Here is a 25,177-nt window from a genome sequence, read left to right as displayed (position 1 = left end):
AAATGTCACACAAGCCTCCATACACCTTCTGAGACAAATAGCCAAATCCCTGATTCAGCTATTATTAGAGATAAATATGAAAACTATGCACAAGCTGGAGACCCCAAGCCTGGGTAGTTCTACTACATCCCTGGTGGCTTCTCTGCCGCTTCTCTGATCATTTAGGTTCTTACCCTGATATCTGACTCCTGATTTCTTATTGACAAAGAATAATTAGATAAATACTACTGGGGACTACTCTGACAATACCCAGGTCCCAGGCTCCCCTTTACGGTGGGGCAATAAGAGAATCTGAGTTATTTTGTGGCTTCCACGGGGTCTTTTAACTCCAAGACTCAGAGACAGTGGGTCTGATTGTCTTGGATGACAAGGATGTAGAAGGTGTGTCTAAAGAGCTACGAGTAGCAAGGGGTCTATCAAAGAGACACCCAGTCAGTGAGAAAATAGATTGAAGCATAGTGGTGAGGGGGGAAGCTAAGGTAGAGGTACAGGCCTGTGTGGGATCCAGACTCATGCCCTTTCCTACCTGAGATCAGGTGCTCCACTTCCCTCTCGTGGGTTAGTCATGGAAGCTAATAACACCCTGCTCTTGCCTTGGCTCATCTAGTGACTCCTTGCCAAACAACAACAATAAAAGCCACAGTCCTACTGCTCATCTCCCTTCAGATCCTACACACACACTATCTGCCCTGAGCTGGGTCTGGTCTAAGTGTCCTGGTGCCTCAGCTCCAGGCTCCATCACTCAAGCTCCTTCTTGCAAAATTCATGACCTTTATGTCTCTTACCCTCAGTTCCAGAGGCTCCTGAATCATCACAGTAATTGATGGCTAATTGGCAGACACCGGAGGAAAAAATTGAGTGCTACAAATAAGTCAAGATCAGTCTGGGGTGATGGCTTTGCTCTTGTCTTTGGGCTCACATTGAATGGATTTCTGCCTCCTTTCACATCACATGGTTATCTCCATATTGTTATCAAATATGCTTTCTTATAAGTGTAGTGTCAAATTTTACTTATTGGTGACTGTAATGTTACCTTGGTCAAGGTCGCAGGACCTGGTGTTTCTCTTCTCTCTTTCACAGCGTCTTCATTCTCTTTAATCTACTGAACTAAAGCTAAGGAGTCACTCCTGCTTTATGAGTGATCAGTGACTACAATCTCAGTAGCAGTAAATAATGGAAGTACAAAGACAGAAATAACTATCTAGGCAAAGCCCTAAGTAACTTAAACCCAAGCTTCCATATTTTTCCGTAGAATAAAAATCAGACATTAAGGTGATAAGTGTTACACAAGAATAAAGCCTCAGCTGATGATACCTGGATGCCCTGTAGCAAAAGGAACTCTCCAGGGTATGCACTCTCAGCCAGTCTCCCAAAATCCAGGACCTCATGGCACAAGAGGAAACAGTACTGTACAGAGGCCCATCTCTACTTGAGTGCCATAGATTCACTGATAGATGAGGGCATTCTTCTCTGATGTGTTTGTACTACCACTAATTAGAAAGTTTACCATGAACCCTAAATCCCAGGAGATCATTTTATCATAACTATTCATTTTCCTCTCAGTCTTAACTGCTTTGACAGGAGTGGGGCACGGTGCAGACTAGGGGTTGCTTTTACCCTATTCATAACATTGATGGATGAGGGAAGGACTAGAGCTGCTTAATGTTGACTCAGGAACTCCTGATAAAGAATGGTGCTATGCTTGTTCTGGTGGGCTGTATGTATTTGCTTCTCTTCCTTCTGAAACCCTTGTTTCTTCTCTCATGCACTTGAACCAGAATTAAATAACTGTGAATATACCATTGTACATGAAGAAACAAACAAACAAAGGCCAAAAACAATGCTTGGCTTTTTAGTGACTTCTGACTCTAAGGACAATACCTGGGTCCAACTAAAATGAGCCACATTAATTCTCTTAGATAGCTTTCAGGGTATCTTACTCATGATTCCAGGGTTAATACCCGGGTCAAACTAAATGAGTCAAATTAATTCTCTTAGATAACTTTCAGGGCATCTTTATTCATGTACCAGCTAATCATTCTGAGGACAAGTAGTATGCAGGCCATTGCCAGAAAACATCTGTGAAAATGAACCAATGTGTCTCAGTCAAATTAGTTCCCACCATACCAGATACGAAGTTGTGTGCCAGGCAGATGTCAGAATGGCCCTCAGCTGACATCATATGTCCATAGTCACCCAGGGATGCACCCACATTACAAAAGTCTTGGATACAATTCTCTGAACTCGCACTTGCATGGCCTATAAGCTATGTGTTTTAGGTACCATCAAAGCCTGGCCTTGTCCTCCCTTCCCCATCATGTGAACATCAGACCAGTTCTTCTAGCCTGAAGGTTACTTTAATCATTCTTTAGGACAAAATGTTATAAATAATCTTAAGTTTTATTTCATCCTGGTTGACAATTATGTTTGTTTATGCTTCAGAATACAGTTTTCATATTGTATACAGTGCAGAATGATCAAATCAAGCTAATTAGCATGTACTTTACCCCAATTCAAGCACTTACTGTTTTGTAAGAATATTTTCAATGTTACCATTTGGTTATTCTGAAATGTTTAAATACATTATTGATGACTGCTGTCACTATGTTGAACAGTATATTGACAAAACTTACTCTGTTTTGGCTGAACTGTGACCTTGTCCTCTTTGATTCCTGTCTATCTCTACTTTTTTCATGGAACTTTCTAGCTGTTTTGGCTAGCATTGTTATCTCTGCTGTGACTCTGAGTTTTAGATTTTGTACAAAAGTGACCATCACGTAGCATTTGCTTCTATGTCCCTGACTTATTTCACTTTATATACAATCCCATCTAAGTTCATCTACATTTTTGTGAATGATATAATGTTATGGGTCTTTAAAAAGCCAAATAGTATTCCACTGTGTAAAAAAACTGCATTAAAACTAGAATCCACCCATTATGGACAGAGCTCATTTCCATACTTAAGCTTCCATAAATGATGTTGATAATGAGCACTGGAGTAGAGACAGATCTCCAGCATACCAATACCAGCACCCTTGGATGTACTACCAGTAGTGGGCTTTCTAGATTTGGATGGCAGTGTCCAGAAATTCTATATGTCAGTGTTTACAAGTGGTTCTCAGCTGATCATAGGCAGGAGAAAGCAAACAGATATCAGCTTTCTCCCTCTGCAGAAAGCCTTCTCTGAAGCAGATTCTGTACAGTCCCACTGAGTGTCTTTAGTCACATAGAGCCCTAGCTGCCAACAATCTGTTTACCCACGAGTACTCCCTTCAATAGTTGCCTATACCCCAACCTCATTTATTCACATCTTTAATGATGTTTCCTCAAATAATCTTCCAAACTACTTCTACCCAATTTTTAGTTATAAGACCCAATGTAAGGAAAATGCATTAATCATAATGTTCATTCCAAGCTTCCTGGTAGACCAAGGCAACATCTCTAATTCTCAGCTAGAGTTTGGTCAGGAGCAAATGAGATCTTAATACAGTACTGACCCAACTTATTAAATTTTAATATTTCTCTTGTGACTATATTAAAATAAGGATTCTTCGTTTCTAACAAGCTCCCTGGTGATGATAATGTTACCAGCTCATGAACCGTACAGCAAACAGTGAAAAACTAAAGGTCTCCAAATTCAACCTGTTATTTAGAATAACATGTGACTTCTCTTATATGAAGCACCCTTAAATCTTTTCATTGGAGTTCAGGTGTCAATACAAAAAAAATTCTCCTTAGAGAACTAAAATCACAACTTTTTTTTCATACTTCGAAGAAGAAAATCAATCAGGCTGTTGTATGCAATGACAATTATTATAGGATACAGTGAAATCCTCAGACATTTGAATATGTACCTATGATGCACAGCCATCTTATTTATTCTCTTTCTCTGGTCCCTCTGCTGGTACCTTTCCCATGACTAACAAGGTAAATCTAACAATCAGGTATAATGCAACAAAGAGCATTGCAAATGACTAGTCTTGGCCATGTCACCAGTCTTGGTCCTATCAAAGTTGGTCATTTGTAGAAGTGCTTACAGTTCTGATCAGTTTTGTTCCTTAATCTTGAATGGGATAATGGCCTTTTAATTTTTTTTTTTATTACACAGCCAGCTATTTGAAAACACAGAGCTGGTGGTTGTGTTGAATATTTTGTTGTATTTATCTAATTATTTCCCTGTGGGATCATTTAATTTGTTTCACTGCTCTCTATTTCTTATGTACCAGAAATTAGCTTAAAGGTTTGATTAAGGTATGGGAGGCCATACCTTGTTGGAGGAGGGAATGGGGGTGATTTGGAGGGGAAGGCTGGAAGGTCGGGAGGAGGGAAGAGAGGGGAATCTGTGGTTGATATGCAAAATGAATAAAATATTCCTTAATAAAAAAAAGTTTGATTAAATTCAACCTGAGTTTCTGTGTTGTGGGATGTTCTGTATGGAAAATGTATTGCTCTGATTGGTTAGTAAATAAAACACTGATTGGCCAGTAGTCAGGCAGGAGGAAGTATAGGCGGGACAAGGAGGAGAATAATTCGGGGGAAGTGGGAGGCTGAGTCAGAGAGACACTGCCAGCTGCCACCATGACAAACAGCATGTGAAGATGCCGGTAAGCCACGAGCCACGTGGCAAGGTATAGATTTATAGAAATGGATTAATTTAAGCTATAAGAACTGTTAGCAAGAAGCCTGCCACGGCCATACAGTTTGTAAGCAATTTAAGTCTCTGTGTTTACTTGGTTGGGTCTGAGCGGCTGTGGGACTGGCGGGTGAGAGAGATTTGTCCTGACTGTGGGCCAGGCAGGAAAACTCTAGCTACATTTCTGTGACAAGAACATTACATAGATGATGTGGGATGGTCTTCCTGTACACTGTGATTGTATGTTGCTACCATTGGTTAATAAAGAAGCTGCTTTGATCCATGGCAAGACAGGAGACAGCCAAGTGGGAAATCCAAGAAAGATACAGGAAGAAGAAAGGCAGGGTCAGAGGAGATGCTGCAAGCTGCTGCCTAAGAAGCAAGATGTAATGGAACTCAGTAAAGCCATGAGACATGTGGGGATACATAGATTAATAGAAATGGGTTAATTTAAGATGAATGAGCTAGTTAGTAATAAGCTTGGGCCATAGCCCAAACAGCTTATAATTAATATAACCCTTAGTGTGTTTATTTGGGACCAAACGGCTGTGGGACACAGGAAAACTTCCATCTACACATGGGTAACACTATCTTTTAAAGTATGAATTCTGTAATGGCTGACATTTGATCACCTGTTGTCACTTGGTTCCTTGTGCAAAGGCCATATTTCTGTGTTGCAAAAAAATTTCACCCTGAAATGAATAAACTGTCTGTCTTGGTTTCTTTCTGATGCTATGATAAATATCACAACTGAAAGCAACTTGGAAAGGAAAGGTTTTATTTCATCTTACACTTGTAAGTGATAGTCCACCATCAAGGGAAGCAAGGCAGGAACTCAAGCGAGACCATGGAGAAATGCTGCTTACTGGCTTTCTTCCAGGCTTGTAATTTCTCATACATCCCAGACCTGCCTGCCCAGGGACAATACCACCCAGAGTGGGCTAAACTCTCCTACCTCAATTAGCAATCTGAAAGTGCTCCACAAATATGCCCACAGTCTAATTTAATGGACCCAATTCCACATTTGAAGTTCCCATATTTGGGGGATTTCTATTTTTTGTCAAGTTTACCAAGACTAATTAATATACTACCTGTGGGTCTTTTTTATGACCTATAACCTAAAAGTTTTAGCATCCATTTGTGATTTTGGACCCAGTCAATCACAGGACCAAGGCTGTGGACATGCACTTTTCTAATTTTGTCATTTCTTTTGTTGGTGTTTTGTTTTCATTTTAGTAAGAAAAGCTTTATTTCTTAAGCCTTTCTCTAAAATTGTGAACTAATGCATTTTTTCTTGCTCAATAAAACATTAGATTATTAATTGATTTGCCCCCATATATAGGAAAAACAAATAAAAACAAAAAACAAATCTTTAACATGTAGATGATCTGGTTGCTACCAATAAAGCAGTGATTAAAAACAAACTTTCTTTGCAGTTTTTCTTGTCATTAGAACATTTCCCCCAAGAATCCAGAGATAGCCTCAGTTTCAAATTCACCCAAAATAAATATTTGCTCACTGTTCTACTATTTCTAATTTGATACAAGGCATCCATTGTTTTACAGCCTTTTAGTTTATTGTGCTTCTCAGGCATGGTATTTCCTTTTAGAAATTGATAGCTTATGTGACTGCTAACATTTCATCAATAAAATATCTCCAATCAGGTATGGATATGTCTTTTATAAATAATGCTATTGTTATTTCATGATGACAGCAGAGTGTAAACATACCTGTTAAACACAGTGAGAAACTAAGAGTCACACACACACACACACACACACACATACACACACACACACACACTACCTGATTGCATTATCTAGAACTGGATCTGCCATTTTCCTGAGGTACATCCATATACCCAGGCTTATTTATTTTTAGTTTTGCATGTATACTTTTTCATTTATTTAAAAATATGTGATATATTTACATACTGGTCCATATAAATGTACAACCTAAGAGGTCTACTTTCTATCATCCTTGCAGACCCCTTTGCCTGCAAAGAGCTACATTTTTTTGGGATAAGGATGCTGAGAGAGACTCTTGTTATGAAGTGTAGGTTTGCCTGGAACTCAATATGTAGCCCAGATTGTCATCCAGCTTGCTGTCTTCCTGCCTCAGCTTCCCCAATGCTGGGACCACAGGCATGTACCACCATGCTCTGCTTAGAGGATGTGAACCAACATTGTTATTTTTTTAAAGATTTATTTTATTTTTATTTATGTGTATGTGGACTTTTGTGTGTATATGTTTGCATGTTTATGCATGTGTACGTGTAGGTGTCCACAGAGTGTGTCAGATCCCCTGGGGCTGGCCTGACATGGGTGTTGGGAACTAAGCTATAACAGAAAGTGTTCTTAACTGACCAGCCATTTTTCCAACACTGATATTATTTTCTTTCAATATTTCTTTCTTTTTGAGATAAAACTAACAAAATCATGTATCTATGTGTAAAAACATATGTTTGTATCTACCTTTTTAGTTTATGTATAACAAGACATTCTGTTTACACAGGCCTCTCCCTTCCTCTTTTCTTTTCCTCCCTCTCTCCCTAATTCTCTTTAGAGCAAATTCTGAAGATTATTCTTTATTCTACATGTTGAATGCTGAAGTCATCTACATCACGTGATCCATTGTGGACTACACTACAGTAGTCCTGTAGGAAATGATTTGTCTTGCTTCCAATATTTTGGCATTGTTTGTAATGCCAGAATGAAGACGCATGCCCAGATGTTTTAGGTTGGTGAAGGTGGATCTTCAGAGTAGAGTCCTAGGAATGGGGTGATCGAGTAAGAGGCAATGCAGGAGCTATGCTGTCAGATGGTCCCAAATGCTCCTCTGCATGTGTTATTGTAGTGGGTAGCCATTCCAGCTTTGATCTGGAAGTTCCAACCCCCATTGAGACTTCGGCAACTGTTACGCCTACAAGGCGGGGCCAAGGGAGGCGTCTGGAGACCTGAGATCTGGATGGGCCTGCGTACTCACTCGGTTCCGGGACCTTGGACGGTGAAGGTGGGCCAAGCAGAGCTCCAGAGAACACCGCTGGACTGCGATACACCTTCCCCAGACCCCGCGACCTACCTATCCCTTAACTTGTAAGTTACACCATTAAATAAATCTTTTAACTACGTGGAGTGGCCATAATAATTTCACCAATATGTTATAGTGTATTGATTTGTCTATACAGCTTAGAGTAAATTTTGCTATAATAGTTCTTAAAGTTAGGGGAGGAGTAAGAGCAACATTTTAGAATGTTGCATTTGTTTGCTACTGTCATGTTCAGAATTTTTATATCTGCATGCAAAAGTGATGTTTTTTTGTTTTCCAGTATTGTGTAGAATAATATTTCCTATGTTAAAAATAATGTGGAATAATCTCCTCCTTGTCTGTGAGCCAGAATGATTTATGGAATGTAGCTGACTATTACCCGGGAAGTCTTGATATTAAGCATTCTTACCACCACGGCTGAGGTGTTGTGAAGGCTCAGGGCAGTGTAAGAAATAGGGTGGCTGATGTTCTCTAATTTCATTTGTGGAGAGTGATCTCTTTAGATTTCATGCCATGACTGAGCTCGATTTAGAAAATGATATTTTTCCTGGGAGATCACTTACCTAATCATATTTTCAATTTGTGTGGATCCATTTCTATGCAGAGCTGAGAAACGGAATCTCCTTTGATTTTTAATGTCTTCCGCTAACAATTATTCCCCCATTTTCATAACACATATGATTTATTTGTTTTCCTAAAAGTAGTGAATAGATTATTCATTTTGTGCCTCCACCCACTGCCTTTGATTAGATAAAGCCTTTTGGTTTACATATTAGTCCTTTCGTATTTTTTTATTCATTGAATTTTGCTTTTAGTATCTTTGCTCTGAGACTTTAATATCTGATATTGACATGGTCTTTCCCTCTTTTCTCTGATTACTCTTCCTGACACACCCTGCTCCATCCTGTTACTCGTAGCTAGTGCACATGAATGTCCATTAAGTGCAGAGTGCTCTGCTGTATTATCAATATTTCATTGGAGTTTTCATCATGAATGCATGAATGAGAGTTCCGTTTTGGCAAATGTTTATTTTTTTCTGTATTGAATGATGTAATCATGTAAGCTTTCTCCTTTAATCTGTTGATGTGAGGGATTATGTAAGGGGAGTCTTGAATATTGAACTCTTACATCTTTGAAATCTGCTTTAATTAGTCATGATGTTTAATCATTTTTATATATTCATGGATCTTTCATTAAAATGTTTTATATTTATCTTCATAAAATTTATAAAGGGTTCTGCTCTGCATCACACACCAACACCCCATACCTCCCCCCTTTTTATGAAGTGATGTCTCATAGCCCATGCTTGCCTAGAAGTTACTGTGCAGTTCCAGGCTTAATCACATTCAATCTTCCTGCCTCAGCATCCTGTGTGCTGGGATTACAGGTGTGTTGCCACGCCCAGTTCCTTTTTGTTTTTCACTTCCTCTGGTTTGGACATTGAGCTAATTTGTAAAATGAATTAAGAGTTTTCCCTTTTTCCTGAGAGCTACAGAGCTTTTATCCTGTTTAGTTCTGAGCTGCCTGTGGTAACTCTGTGGCTTGAGGTACTGTTCCATTCATCTTGACTGTGGAGCTGTTCCTGCTCCCCCCTCCTTCTCCCTGCGTACTGCAGAAGGCCTGCTGTGGAAGTATCTCCTTCACTGTGACACTGGCACCCCAGGCTTCCTTCTTCTCATCGGCTCCTCTTTCCAGAGACTTGCCTGTCTATTTCTTCATTGAGGCCTCCATCCATCTTCGTTATTTTTTTTCTCATTTTCATTTCACTAGAATTTCTTCTGACTTTTATTATCTCCACTAGTCTCGTCACCTCAGATTTCTGTTCATCCCTTTCTGTGTTCTTGAGGCAGGCGCTTAGCTAATGGGCTTCACCTTCTCTTTTCTAATAAGGCTTTAGTGCTAGGTGGACCTGTTGGCACTGCCACTGTCCCACAATCCACATACACTGAATTCTCAGTTTCATTCAGTTCATTTTACTTTTCCTTTGTTTCAGATGATTTAAAATCATTTTCCTTTTTAAAATAATTTTTATCTAGTATGTGAAAGCATAAAAACACACATATTGGTGGAGCAGAACATGATGTTTATATATATATATATATATATATATATATATATGTATATATATATGTACATACAGTGTGAATTTTTAAATCCATATTTAAATCACTCTAAATATACTTGTATCTTCAAAGATTTGTGGTTTTTTTGTGGTATAAGCTTTTAAAGTTCATTCTTTTAGCTTTAGGAGCCACTCTGAATGATTTAGAAATGTCTGGCTCGGTTTCTACCGTTTGTGGAGACTCTCCTGCTATATTCCTGTGAGTATCCAACTTGTTTCTTTTCTGTTAGAACATGGAATGTATCATCTCAATTCTTTCCATTAAAAAATTATGGCCTAAAATATAGTCTAATTTTCAGAATGTTCTGTGAATGCTTGAAAAGACTGTCTTCTGCTTTGTGGGAAGAAGCACATTGTGACTGCCTAAGGTGAAATTGTTTAATGAATGGTGGTACTGTTGACATCTTCCCTCTTTGCTCTCTCTCTCTCTCTCTCTCTCTCTCTCTCTCTCTCTCTCTCTCTCTCTCTCTCTCTCTGTGTGTGTGTGTGTGTGTGTGTGATTGATGTCCCATTTAGGGCTTAGTGCTCCATGGCCACTTACTCTTTAGACTTGGACTAGTTGTGGACCTCTGTTTTTTGTCACTGCCATCCTCTGAATAAAGAAGCTTCTCTGATGAGATAGAGACCCCGTACCACCTACTTTTCTGTTACTGTGATAGACTATCATGACCAAAAGCAACTTATAGAAGGAAGAGTTTATTTGGGCTTGAGGTTGTGGAGGAGAGGAGTCCATAATGGTAAGGAAAACATGGCAGAAGGAAGCTGTATCAGGAAGTTGGCTGATCATATTTCACCACACAGGAAGCCCAGAGAGAGAGGTGGAAATGGGGTGTGAGCTTATAAACTTTGCCTCAGTGACATATTTCCCCCAGCGTGACTCTATGTTGTAAAAGTTTCATAAGCTCTCAAAATAGTTACACCTTCTAGGAAATGAAATATTCAAACACATGAACATATGGAAGACAGTTTTCAATAAACCACCACATTCTATTTGCTGATCCCATAGGCTCATGACCAATTCATTTTATATAAAAATGAATTTAGTCAAACTTTAAAAGTCCCCACACTTTTTTAAAACTATCAACACTGGTCAAAAGTTCAAAATCTCTTCTGATACTCAAAATAATCTCTTAACTGTGACTCTATGAAAATCAAAGCCAAACAAAACCAATTACAGCTCTTTGACCTCCGCAGCAGAAGCAAGATGATGAAAGGAACGTCATCCTTTGGAAAGTGTCGCAATAAGACGCACATGCTTTGCCACCGCTGTGGCTCTAAGGCCTACCACCTTCAGAAGTCAACCTGTGGCAAGTGTGGCTACCCGGCCAAGCACAAGAGAAAGTATAACTGGAGTGCCAAGGCTAAGAGACGAAATACTACCGGGACTGGGCAGATGAGGCACCTGAAAATTGTCTATCAAAGATTCAGACATGAATTTTGTGAAGGGACAACACCTAAACCCAGGAGGGCAGCTGTTGCAGCATCCAGTTCATCTTGAGGAATTTCAGTCAGTCATAAAATAAATGTTCTGGTTTCAAAAGCAAAAAAAAAAAAAAAAACAAAAAAACAAAAAAAACAAAACCAACAACAAAAAACAAAACAAAAAAACCCCTATTACATACTTTCAACATATAATGGCACAAAATATGCATTCCCATTACAAAAGGAGTAAATGAGGTATAGTGAGAAATGACTGTATCAAAACCAAAACCAGCCAGGAAAGCATCATATCTCATAGCTCCAAATTCAGTATGTAGTGTTTAGAGTTCAAAGAGCTTAGATGACTCTACTCTTCCATCTTTTCTGTCTGAAACATATACAACTCTCTCTTGAGCTGGTTCCACTTCATGTATGGTGTTCACTTTGGCAGATGTCTCACAGATCTGGCAGTTCCAATATCTTTGGGTCTCCACTGTAATCCAGGCTTCACCTTCATAACCTCATGCAAGGTTATCTTAGTTTCTATTCATATCATAACCTCATGCAAATGTATCTCAGTCTCTATTCATATTGATTCCAGATCCATCACATGTTACCTGGCCTTAGCATCTCTTTGCAATGAAACCATAGAGGAAGAATCAATGACCTCCTCATTCTCGCATCGTTCATGTCTCTAAAGCCAGTACCATGTGGATAACACTGCCAAATATGGCTTGGCAGCTTGAAATGGACCCTTGATTGGATGAAATACAATTTTAGCCACTTTTGTGGGTCAAAGCAAATATTTTCTGGGAGGAAGAAACCATTTAAGTTCTTTTTCAAATTGAAGACTCAGTTTCCCCATTGTTCCTTCCTGTTGTTCCAGTGCATTCCACAGACTCATGTTGTTTGAAATTTTCTCTACCAAAGAAATTAGTCTATTATTTTTTAATTTTGTCTTAGGACATTGGCAGAAAACAGCAAGATTCTTTGCCCAAATATCACACAAATGGCCTCAAGCCCTGTTGTTATTGCAGTGTCTGCTACCCTCTGAAACCTTTTGAATCTGACTTCTTCAAATCACATTATTTTCAGCACTACAGTTTTCCTGGTTTCTATTAGACACATCTAATATGCTCTGCTTATATCATCCAACCAGTTTTCTAGTACAAACCTTTAAAGTGTTCACATTCCTCACAAACAATCTGCTCAGGTTTTTTGCAGCAACAACCCCACTCTTGCTACCAACTTTGACATCAGATACTCTTCTGTTGTAGTGATATAATATCCTGATCAAAAGCAACTTACAGGAGAAAGAATTTATTTTGTCTTATGATGACAGTAAGGGGAGTCTATAATGGTGTCAAAGGCATCAAAGATAATCACATAGGAAGCTGAGAGAATAAATTGAGATTGGAGCAAAGATATAAATTCTCAAAGCCTGCTTACAGTTATGTAATTCCTCCACTATGGCCCCACTATCTATGGGTTCCATAAACTTCCCAAAGAGCGCCACCAACTAGGAACCGACTATTCATATATGTGAGCCCATGGAGAAGATCTTTCATTAAGTCCCCCACATAACCTTTGTCTAGTTGTTGGTTAGTGGGAACCCAGAGACTTCCAAAATAATAGAGATTATACCATTATTCTTGGTTATTCACTAAATCTTGAAGATAAGACTTTATGTTGAAGACACCAAATACTTTGATTACAGAATATGAAGAAATAAAGCTGATACTGACCTGGGAGAATTTTTACTGCTAGCTTGTTTTTGTAGTTCCAGAAAGTGCTTTGCAGGCTGCTAAGGCAGAAAATCCACAGTCTTAATCAGCTGTAAACACTGCAAGCTTTCTACTTGAACTTGAAATTCTCTTTTTAAAGAGAAAACTCATGTCTAGTACCATAAACCTGAGCAAAAAACTGTATCTTCAGAGATCATAAGACTTACTACTATTATTTTGCTATAGTATCAAACTGCTTTTGAAAAAATATCTATCCTTATCTATGTAGACTAAATGCATAAAGGCACTCCGTGTTCTTTGCTCTGACATCAATTTATCTGACATTAATATAGTGACTCCTTTGTCCTTTGATTGCTGTTTGAATGATGTCACTTTCCATCTTTTTGTTTTTAATTTTCTTCTATATCTGATATGAGTATCTTTTCAGCCAGCATTATTTGAATACAAACTATTATTCTACTCTTCCACTCTCTTTCTTTTAATTGGTTTGTTTAAACAACCTACATTTAGTGAGATTATTCACATGTTGAGTTTAAAACTGGCGTCTTAGTTCTTGTTTTTTTTTTAAATTTTGTTTTGTTGTTTGTTTCTCTTTTTTGTTCCTGCTTCCTTGGCAATTATTTGAACACTTCTAGAATTCTATTTTTAAAATTATTTAAAGTCACTTTCAATGGAACTCTTTTTGGCTTTTTTATTTTCTTAAGTATTTGCTCTAGTATTGCATTACATTTACACAGTGTTATAGTTTGCTGTTATTGTTTGCCAATTCCAGTAAAGAAAGTCTCCTGAACATTCTTTATACTCCCCAATTATAGGACAATTTTATTTTTTAAAATATTATTTCCTAAATATTCTTAAAATTTTATACTTCAGCTATGAAACAATTTAAGAACACACAGAGTATAGAAAAACTATTGTATCTACCCACATTAAAAAAAAATCATTCTCTTCCTTCCTTATGCTCTAAGATTCTGCCTTTCATCATTTTGTTTTAGTTTGAAAAACTTCCTTCAGTTATGCCTCTGTAATGACATATTCTCATCTGGGAACATCTTTGTTTCTTCTTCATCTTGAAAGATAGTTTGCCACTATGAAATACTGAGTTGACAATTCTTTGATTTCAGCACTTTAAAAGAGGTCACTTCTCTTCTTTCTGGCCTTCATGATTTTTAATGAGAAATCTGCTGTCATTCAAATTGTTTTTCCTTCATTGGTATTGTGTCATTTCTCTCTGATTTTTTTTCAAGATTTTTCTTTTGACCTCACTTTTCAAAGTTTGCCAAACAACCCAACCTCTCTGTTTCTATATAGTCCTAGGAATTGAAACTAGAGCTATTTGCTAGACCATCGATCTATGTCCTCTTCAGCCCCTTTTTGCTTCTTTTGAGGCAATATCTCGCTCGTTTTCCAGGTTGGCCTTGAACTTACTCTTTTGTCTTTGTGTTTGCAATCCTCCTGCCTTAGCTTTCCATGAACCTATGGTTACATCAGGCCCCAAATTACATGTCTTGAAATGGATCTGTGAGCTTCTCAGTTCTTCAAGTTAATGCATGTATATTTTTTATCAAGTGTGAAATGTTTGCAGCTGTCATTTCTTCAAATAGCCACCAGAAAGTCTGTGATGTACACAGGAAATGATATGATATGGGTGGAAAGTAAAGCCCTGGGAACCCTCTGGGTGTGAGAAAAAGGGATAGAGGAAAGTAGGCGGCGACACAGGCCATAAGGAACATGGAAGGTCAAACAGTGGACTATGTCTGGAGGGCTCTAAAGCTGTTGAGAGTCAAGAATATTCTTCCCACTATGCTTGGGTAGAGACTCAGCTTATGTTGATCCCTGTCTGCATGCTTGTTCCTGGTGTGGGGTTTCATTGAATGAGCTTATGGAAGAACTGGGACTCCTTCTTGGGGGTTGTTAGCTAGCTTACTAGTTTTATACAACTTCAAAAAGGCCAGTTAGATGATATCTTCTAAAATTTAAAATGAACCATTTAAATTTCCATTCTATTCTAGCCACTTATCATCTGGGAATTTTAAGTAAACATGGTCATTTTTGTATAAAGACAATGTACAGCAAATTTTTTTTAACAGTGAGCCTGGGTTTGAGCAAATTGTGGTCAATAGAGAACCTTTTGAACAATGAAAGGTTGCTTCACAGAGAAATATTATGCATTTGTTAGAAAAATAATTAAGGTTTCAGTTTTGATACTATGTAATTTAAAGTCTAAAAACTGTAGAATACAGACTGTTTTTTCACACTTGAGGGAGGAAAAGCATACTCATATTTGCATAACAAATTTACTTTTGCATAATAAAATGCTATCTTAAAATTTACATGGCAAAATACTTATATTTGCATGCCTTATTTCTGAAAACAAAGCACAAGGAAACATCAAGGAAATAAAGCTGGTAGATGTAAGTGTCTCAGGAGAAACTGAGCATCTTATTGATTGGGTGGAATTTGACTATTTTTGTTGTATGCTTTTTGGCTCTGCTTGATACTTTACAAATTTATGCACACACTCATTAACCACATCTTAGGAGCAATAATTCATGTGGAAAACACACTCTCTAAAATGTGCAATTTGAGCAATGAAAAGAAAAAGAGAGACATAGCCATGCAGGCCACTGGGCCATTGGCTCCGATAGTTGAAATCCACTAACAAAGCATGGTGATGTACTCAGTCTTATATGTAGTTTTACTATGTTAGCATTAAAGTCTTTCCTTTTTATTTAGACAAAAAGGGGGAAATGTTGCAGTGAATGGTTCATACTGACACTCCACTGTGCCAGTAAAGCCACCTTGAGCCAATGGATGGAGTCAGCAATTCACTGACAAGGATTAGCTATAGAATTGCTAGAGGACTGAGGAAGTCTAGTAGAGAAGGACAGGTAGAAAGAAGAGGGGATTTCTGGGGGACCTTCAGGTGCTGATTTGTTGAGAAAATATGGAGAGAGGGTCAGCCAGTTGACTCTCCACTTCTGCTTTGATTTATCAGGTTTTTAATCTCAATTTCTGGCTAGAATAATTTAGCTAAACATTATATCTGGCATACAATACGTGGCCTTAAATCACAACTAGGTAGCAAAGCTGCCACAGCCATACTCCCATGCACCCCCCTCCACACCTCTGCTCCCTCCCCTCCACCAGCTAGCCAGCTGGCTCTGTTGGCCCACCCTGTACACTAGCACACTGCTGTGCTCCCTCCACCATGCTGCTGCAGGAGTGAGGGTGTCTTCAGCCAGCAGTGTATTGCCAGCTTTGTTGCTCAGCAACAGCCAGCAGAGTATTCTCCCTGGGCGGCCACCTGTCACTACTGCTTCTCCCAGCAGGCAGCCTGGCTTGGTCTTCTCCCATGATGTGTCTTGTGGCATGGTCCTATCCCATGCTGCATCCCAGCCACATAGATTTTTCCCTCTGTTAGTTATAACCAGTTTCCTACATTAGCTCTTCAGTCAGCTCACCCCACTCCCTGCACAGCACATGAGCAGCCAGTGACCTCCAGACCAAGCATACTATTAGCATGGATTGGGGCACCAACTACACCAGCCTTCCATGCAGGCACAGTTGAACATCGTTACTGCAGCTGATTACCTCTGCACAGCTCTGTCTATGCTGTCAGCATCATCAGATATTGTAAGACACTTCAGAATTCTTAAACAGGAAATTAGGTTTTTAAAAAAACCATGCGTGTGTGTGTGTGTGTGTGTGTGTGTGTGTGTGTGTGTGTGTAATCCTTCCCATGTTAAGAATTGGAATTGTCACAATGCAGGGAGTTAGGACCCTGTTTAGTGCTACTATGGATGGCTTGCAAGTGAAAAAAATGAGAGGGTAAATCACTTAGATGGGACTGACATAATATTGATTTTAATTGCTATCAGTTTGGTAATTCATATTTTATCCTTAAAATGTTTTGATAACTTTGCCAAATATGAAAATTTTACTGATAAGATACAAACCTTAGAAAGGCTTACTAGTGAAAATAATAAAAATCTGACTGATAAGATACAAGCCTTAGAAAGACTTACTACTGATAAGATACAAGCTTTAGAAAGACCTACTAATGAAAATAAGAAAAGTATTCAGACACAGGCAGAGGAATTTGGAGCAGAACCTATCACACCACTGTACTATGAAGTTGAAGAGGAACAGCCAAGGTTATTAGAAAACCAACTTTAGTTTACCCAGTTACCATAGGAGAATGACAACCAGATGATAGGCATTCCCAAGGCTATGCAGAAGTTTACTGGAATCCCGTAGAAGTTTTAGATTTGAGAAGATTTAAAGAAGCAGTCATTTCATATGGTATACACTCACTCTATGTGTAACAGATGTTAAATTTGTAAGCAACATTAATTTATGTTAAACTGATGGGAACAGAATAAGCCCACAAGGCTGGAAAGATTTAGCCAGAGTGACATTGGAAGCTGGCCCTCAATTACAATAGAAAATATGGTAGAAAGAAGAAGTCAGGGTCCTAGAACAACAAGAAAGGGATAGAGGTATGGAAATTTTCCATTATCAGCTTCTCAGTGAAGATCAGTATTTTGATTTGCAAAGACAGTTCAATTTTAATGATCACACCTTGGTGCTATGACATATAGCATCTTTGAGTGCTTGGGACAGGGTTGAAGAATCAGGAAAGAGGACTGAGTTATTTACTAAAATTATACAAGGCCCCAAAGAGGCTTTGTATAAAATTTTTTACAAAGAGTGACTTCAGATATAAATAGAATGATATCAGATACAGAAGTTAGACAAAAAGTTAATTGAATCTTTGGCTTTTGAAATGTTAATTCAGAATGCAAAAGGGTGATTAGGCTTTTAAAGGAAGATCAGCACCCGTAGAAGAACAGCTCTGGAATACAGCTGATATTGGATTTCATGCTTATGATGCTGTTTTGATAGCAGAAGTATTTTATAGAAATTTTAAGAAAAATCAAAATGTCAGATGTCTTTATTGTGGTAAATACTGTCATTTGAAAAGAGATTGTAGGCAAGATCTTCTTAGAAACAATGTTTCATTAACAGACAATTGAAACGGAAGTCCCTAGCCTTTTGGAATATGGAGGTATGGCAAAGGCTGGCATTGGACTAATGAATGCAAATCAACAAGGGAGAGGCAAGGTAACCCTTTGCCATCGGGGTCCTCTTGCATGCTCCAGTATCAAAGTTGGCTTAATCATTCCCTATCAGCATCAGAGAAACTCATCCAAAAAGCAATTAAAAGACTTAATACCTGTTGTTAAAAACAACACTGCTTTGGATGTGACCAAAGACAGAATAACTTCAATAGATACAACAAAAAATTTAGGAGAGACAAAAAAACAAGTATTTTGGCAAACTACTGGAAATGATTAAGGACCAAAGCTAAAAAATGTATATAAATGTCATTAAAATTGAGGGTTTGATAGACAGAGGTGCAGATGCAACAATAATTTCACCAATATCTCGGCACCTGGATTGGCCTCTTCAGGAGGTAAATGTTCAGCTCCTTGGGATTGAAACTTTATCTCAGGCAAAACAAAGTGCAAGATGGGTCAAATGTGTAGGGCCAGAAGGACAGACAGGAAAATTAAAACCATATGCAGCCAACATAACAATGAATTTATGGACATGATTTGTTTCAGCAGTCAAATACACAGATTAACATCCTTCCAATCTCAGAAACAAACTGTAAAACACAAAACACTTCTGAGAGAACCATTAGAAGAAATTACCAAGAACAATCACAAACAGTTCAGGTTGTACGTAAACAGAGCACAGCAGCTGGTGGTCTTTCAAGGGTGTATGGGTAGAGCAATTGCCTTTGACATCAGAAAAATTACAGGCACTTAAACAGCTGGTATAGGAACAGCTAAATGCTCAACATATTGAAGAATTGACCAATTCTTGGAATTCTATATTTGTTGTTAAAAAGAAACCTGGAAAATGAAGAATGTTAACAGATTTATGAACCATAAATAAAGTGATTCAGCCAATAGGCTCTTTACAGTCTGGAATTCCCTTGCCTTCTTTATTACCCAAATGATGGTCTATTATTGATTGATTTAAAAGACTGTTGTTTTTTTTTTTACTATACCTTTGCAAGACAGGATAAAAAAAAATTTGCCTTCATTGTGCCTATTTTAACAATTCTCAGCCTGTTAAAAGGTATCAGTGGAAAATTCTTCCACAAAGGATGTTAAACAGCCCCATCTTGTGTCAATATTTTGTATAACAGCTATTGGAAATAATTCATAAACAGTTTCCCTAACCTATAATTTATCATTATATCATTATATACTAGCTGGTTCAGATTTGGATACCTCAGAAAAAAATTTTGAAGAGTTAAAGAAAATTTTGCCCTGCTGGGGATTATAAATTGCTCCAGAAAAAGAATACAAAAATGTGATTCTATTAATCCTAGGATATAAGATATGCTTACAAAAATTTCAACCACAGAAAGTACAAATCAGGAGAGATCAATTACAAACTGTTAATGATTTTCAAAAACTGATGAGGGATATTAACTGGCTACAGACCACAATTGAAATAACTCAAGAGCTAAGTAATTTATTTCAAACCTTACAAGATGATAAGGACTTAAATAGTCTAAGAAAATTATCAGCTGAGGCTGAGATGGAATTGGCTGTGGTAGAAGAGAAATTACTGGATGCACATATGGATTGCTTGGATCTAGTACTTGATTGTATCCTGGCCATCCTACTTTGTATACATTCTCCCACAGGAATTCTTATGTAGAGAGAAGATAATATCTTAGACTGGATATTTTTACCACACAAACAGAGTAAAAAATTAAAGATCTGTGTAGAAAAGGTATCTGAATTGATTCTGAAAGGAAAATTGAGACTTTGTTAATTAAAAGGAATAGACCCAGCAGAAATTGTGGAACCTTATACTAATCCTAAAATTGTATCATTATGGGCAGAGAATGAACATGGGTAAAGAGCTTGCAGTAATTTTTTTGGAGTAATTAGCAACAAATATCTCCCAAGCAAGAGACTTCAATTTATAAAGAGAACTAATTGGATGCTCCCCTAGATTGTATGGATAACATCAATTTCTGGAGCTGCTACATTCTATACGGAAGAAGGCCAGTTATAAGTCAGAATAATAGTTAAAGTGGCTCAAAGCACTTATGATTCAATTTAAAAATCAGAATTAAATGCTATTCTTACGGTATTATTAGATTTTTCTAGAACCTCTTAATATAGTTACTGACTCAACATGCAGAAATAGTTGTTTTACATATTGAAACCACTGAACTTATTCTAGATGATTCAGAATTAACTTTGTTATTCATTCAATTACAAGAAATAACCAGAAATAGAAATCAACCCTTATGTATAACACGTATCATTCCATACAGGCCTACCAGGCCCTCTAGCATAAGATAATGCTAAAATTGATTAGGTATTAGTAGGAAATGTGTTAGAATCCTCAGAATTTTATAAGTAACACTATGTTAATAGCAAAGGTTTGAAGAATGATTTTTCTACCACATGGCAACAAACTGAGGAAATTACAAGGAAATGTTCTACTTGTTTTTTATACAACCAAACCCACTACCTACAAGAAATAATGTGAAAGGCACTCAAAAATATGAAACTTGGCAGATGGATGTGTTTCGTTTTGTGGAGTTTGGGAAATTAAAGTATGTTCACAATACCATAGATACTTATTCAGGATTTCAACGGGCAACTTCTTTGAATTACGAAAAGGCTAATTCTGTAATTAAACATTTATTAGAAGTTATGGCATCATAGAGTTACCTGTACAAATTAGGACTGACAAAGCTTCAGCATATGCCTTTAATAAAATGAAACTTTTTTGCATGTTATAATATAAAGCATATTGCATGTATACCGTACAATCCTACTAGGCAAGCAGTTATAGAAAGATCTAATCAAACTTTTAAAGATATGCTTAGTAAACAGAAAAGGGTAATAAGAACTCCCAGAGATTGATTATACAATGCTTTATTAATTTTAATTTTTTAAATGCTAATGAGAAATGAATAACAATTGCAGAGAGACATTGGATAATGGAAAAAATTGATGAATTGAAACATCATGTATACTTCAAAGATGTTTTGACTTTAGAATGGAAAGCAGAATATGTGTTACTTTGGGGAAGAGGTTTGCTTTTGTTTCCATAGGAGAAAAAAAGCTATGGATACCATCAAAACTAAAGATTAGATTCAAATAGGAGGATTAATTAGGATAGGCAACATTTCATCAAACAGCATGGCCATTCAACTTGCCACAAGAGGAAACCCCCCCCCCAAGTTAAAGTTGGGGTAGGGTTTGGTTTTTGTCTTTCCAGGAGAATAAAAGTATCCAACTAAGGAATCTAAAGACCACTGAACAAATGAAACATCCAAAGAAAAAGGGTGAATCATTCAAGAAAATGCCTCAAGAAAAGGACCAAATTGAATGCTGTGGGATGTCTTTCTGTATGCTGTGAATATGTTTTTGCTTTTTGCTTTCATTGGTTGATAAATAAAGCTGTTTGACCAATGGTGAGGCAGAATAAGGTTAGGTGGTACATTCAAATTGAAGACAGAGATGAAGAAGGGTGGAGTTAGGCACGCACTCTGAGCCACCACCAGGAGAAGCAAGATGTGAGAGAACAGGTGGCTACGGCCACAAGACAACATATACATGAATAGAAATGGGTTAATTTAAGATGAAAGAGCTAGCTAGCAAGAAGCCTGAGCCATAGGCCATACAGTTTGGAATTAATATAAGCCTCTGTGTGTTTACTTGGGACTGAGCCACTGCAGGACTGGGCGTGGCATAGGAATTTCTACATACAATTGGCCTAATAGTATAGCACACTTCTAATAGGATAATATCTCATAAATCACTGCAAATGTTTGTCTCTATTGTTCTCTACAGACACATAAGGCAAATGGTCTTTTTGTAGTCCTAATTCAATTAAAAATTAAAACTGGCTTTAGAGTTGGAGCATGGCTCTCCTTCTCTAAACCCAAACAGCCTTGTTAAAGAAAAACCTAAAATCTTTGTCTCATGTCAGGAGAGCCACCTGATATGAGACAGAAGAAAAACCAAAATTAAGGAACTATTCTGTTGCCACTAATCTCATAATCCTTTGGTTTTATTTTGACTCTTTAAAACTATTCTTAAAGTATAAATATTATCTCAAAATGTATAAGATTAGTATATATTTAAACCTTCTGTTGTGATATTAATGATCATCTAGAGTACTAACTGATTCTAGAAATAGGCTTCATCTTGCTTCCTGTATGTGGTTTCAGGCTTGAGTCTGAAGCAGGTAACTAGGAACTAAGTTTGTGTACCACAGATGTATTTAATTCATTGTGGTCCTTTAATCTCTCTGACATCTGCTACATATGACATTTATAATGTTTAAGTTTCCATTAGTGAACCATGACCATTCCTAACAGCAACCTTTGAAGTCTTTAAAAAGATGTTGGGGCCCCACAATGATGAATCCACCTGGACTGTGGTAACACCACTAAGCTGACAAACACCACCCAAAGATCAGCTTTGGACTACAAACTGCTCGGTACAACTTCAAACCAATGAGCTAAGATGGTCCAGCGTCATAGACTACTCCAGTCAGGACTTCAGGTAAGTCTCACACTCTCTAATCAAACTGAAATTGAATAACAGCTAGCTCTCTCAGGACTTGATATTTATCTCATTTTTTTCAAGGTTCCCTAAGGATGCTGTTGCCCCCAGACAAGAGGAACTAATTTTAAGAATGCAATGCACACATTCTCAAGAGGTGGGAAACTTAGGGTGACTGTCCAGGCAGACAGATGTCTCTGTTGTTTCTATAGTTTTGGAAGTTGTTTGCTGTGCACTTCCCATTTACTTAGGTAATAGTATATCCTTCTCGGGTCTTTGAAGGGGTTGAAGATTAGATAGTTATAGTTACAGTTTTTCCTAGTTATGATAGAAAGTAAATTAGATATAAAACTTTGGGTTCACCAAGTTAGGATAGATAATAGAATATTTTCTCCGAATTTACCAAATACTAATGGGCTGGACATTATGAATCTATTTCTTAGTTGATAGTTGTTCTTATTGTGTATAGCTTTACTATGTTAGAGTTGAAACCTTTCTTTTTTATTTAGACAAAAAAGGGAAAATGTTTTGGGAGAATGTTTCTTACAGCCACTCCTTTGTGTCAATAAAGCCACCTTGAATCAAAGGACAGTCAGCGATTGGCTGACTGGGATTAGCCATAGAGTTGTTGGAGGACTGAGGAAGTCTAATAGAGAAGGACAGGAAGACAGAAGAGGGGGATTTCCCGGGGACCTATAGGTGCTGGGTCAGTCAGTCAATTCTCTATTGTTCTTTTGATTTATCAGGTTTTTAATCTCAATTTCTGACTCTCAAGTTTTTAGCATACAAGAACAACTTAGGTAAATGTTATACCCATCTGTTTTCCCCTGCTTTATCAAGAAGGAAATCCACATGACCAGGTGAGGGGCTAAAGGGCTGGCAGCTGAAGATAGGAGGGCTCAATCATGGGCACTAGGGGACATGTTTGCCCATTTTAATGGTCTTTGAGACAGAAGGCTGAATAGAAGCAGAGGACTGGACAGTGAAAGGGACAACAAAAAGCTAATAAACCTTATACAAAATGTCAGACAAGACATAAGGCGAGAGTGAGTGAAAGTGCAAGAAGATGAGGACAGTTTGGCAACTGAGTTGAGATCCTGCACCACATTTTTCTGTGGGTTAGCCTTATTTTCCCTCCTTGCTTCCCTTCCCAGAATTTTCCTCACTATACTGCTGTGCTGCTATTCTTACCCAGTGAGCTCTGACTAAATCCTGGACGCTGCTAAGGAGAGTGTCAGAATAGTACATTGAAAGATTAAAAGCAATTAGTGTTCACAAGCTCCTTGTAATTCCAAAAGTTCTGACAAGACAGGCATTTAAACTGCCCTAGTTCCCTAATAGCACTGGTATTACAGAATTAAAGTACACATGATTACTCAATTGTCTGTGAGAGCTGCTGTGATCAAAGGGACCACATTGTCAACAATAAAAATATTAGCATAATGTGATTTGCATTTCCTAAAGTAATCATGATTAATAACTAGTTTTTATCATTGGGTTCTTCAAATATTTATTTATTTCAGGAATAATTCTAATAATTGGATTTTAAAACGTAGTTCACGGGAGTGCTAATACCCTATAAAGCAGTGTATTTGTTGTGTCAATTTAGGGCTAAGGAATTAGAAGTTGTGTGAGGACTTGGCTGGGCTGGGTCCCCAGAAGTAGCAAGCAGCTGGGAGGGCACTACAGTCCCAACAATGCAGAGCACAGAGCCTTTCTCTGTTACATTACTGTGGTCTGCCAATTTCAATGGGCAGCAACGATGCACCCACAAATGAGCCTGTGGATATCCCAGCAGGCTTCCAGCTTCATCCACTATGCCAGCCAGGCTTCTTGGGAGACTAATGCCTATTGACATGAGGAGTGTGTTGCAGGCATGAGACTCACTTGCTATTTTGGCACAGAGCACAGATCTTGCTGCTATTGTGCTGCAGCATTTGGTTCTCTCCAGGCAGCATTCCCTTCACTGTTCTCTGTAGGGTGCTTGTGGAATACCAAGGAGAAAAGCCATAGTATCACAGGTCATTCAGAAAACTTGTGACCCTCATGGTGGATACACATCAGCTTAAGAAAAGGGATGCTTTTTTGTTGTTCCACTGTATAAGACTAGAATATATGTGTAATTTCTCTTCTTATGTTTTAAATTTCATATATGCCTAATTTCTTCTTCCTGTTCTTCTCCTCCTTCTTCTCCTCCTCCTTCTCTTCCTCCTTCTCCTCCTCCTCCTCCTCCTTCTCCTTCTTTTTCTTTGTCTCCTCCTTCTCCCTCTCCCCTTCCCCCTCCTTCTACTCCTCAGGGTTTCTCTTGGCTGTCCTGGAACTCACTCTGTGGACCAGGCTGTCCTTGAACTCACAAAGATCTGCCTCCTGAATGCTGGGACTAAAAGTGTGAGCCATCACTGCCTGGCTATGTATAATTTCTTGTCTGCTTTATTAACCATTTCAGGGAGACTATGTTGAAACCTACAGGAAAGAGTAATTGTTTTCTATCCATAGTTCTTATTGTTACCTCCTTAAACACATTTTATAGTATGCAGGGTAAAGGGATATTTGTAGTATTTATAGTGTCTTTGTGCTTAGTGACACTCCA

General features: G+C 38.0%; 1 protein-coding gene across 1 annotated transcript; it reads left to right on the top strand.

Annotated features, from left to right (window-relative positions):
• The first annotated feature begins 11,007 nt into the window (after positions 1 to 11,007).
• Positions 11,008 to 11,301, top strand: LOC131908612 (large ribosomal subunit protein eL37-like). The gene has a single exon (XM_059259648.1). The coding sequence runs from the start codon at positions 11,008 to 11,010 to the stop codon at positions 11,299 to 11,301; it is 294 nt and encodes a 97-aa protein (XP_059115631.1).
• Positions 11,302 to 25,177: the final 13,876 nt, after the last annotated feature.

The sequence above is a fragment of the Peromyscus eremicus genome, chromosome 4 (assembly GCF_949786415.1).
Source record: "Peromyscus eremicus chromosome 4, PerEre_H2_v1, whole genome shotgun sequence".
NCBI lineage: Eukaryota > Metazoa > Chordata > Mammalia > Rodentia > Cricetidae > Peromyscus > Peromyscus eremicus.
Note: the sequence above shows the minus strand (reverse complement) of the source record. Positions and strands in the feature narration are given on the sequence as shown.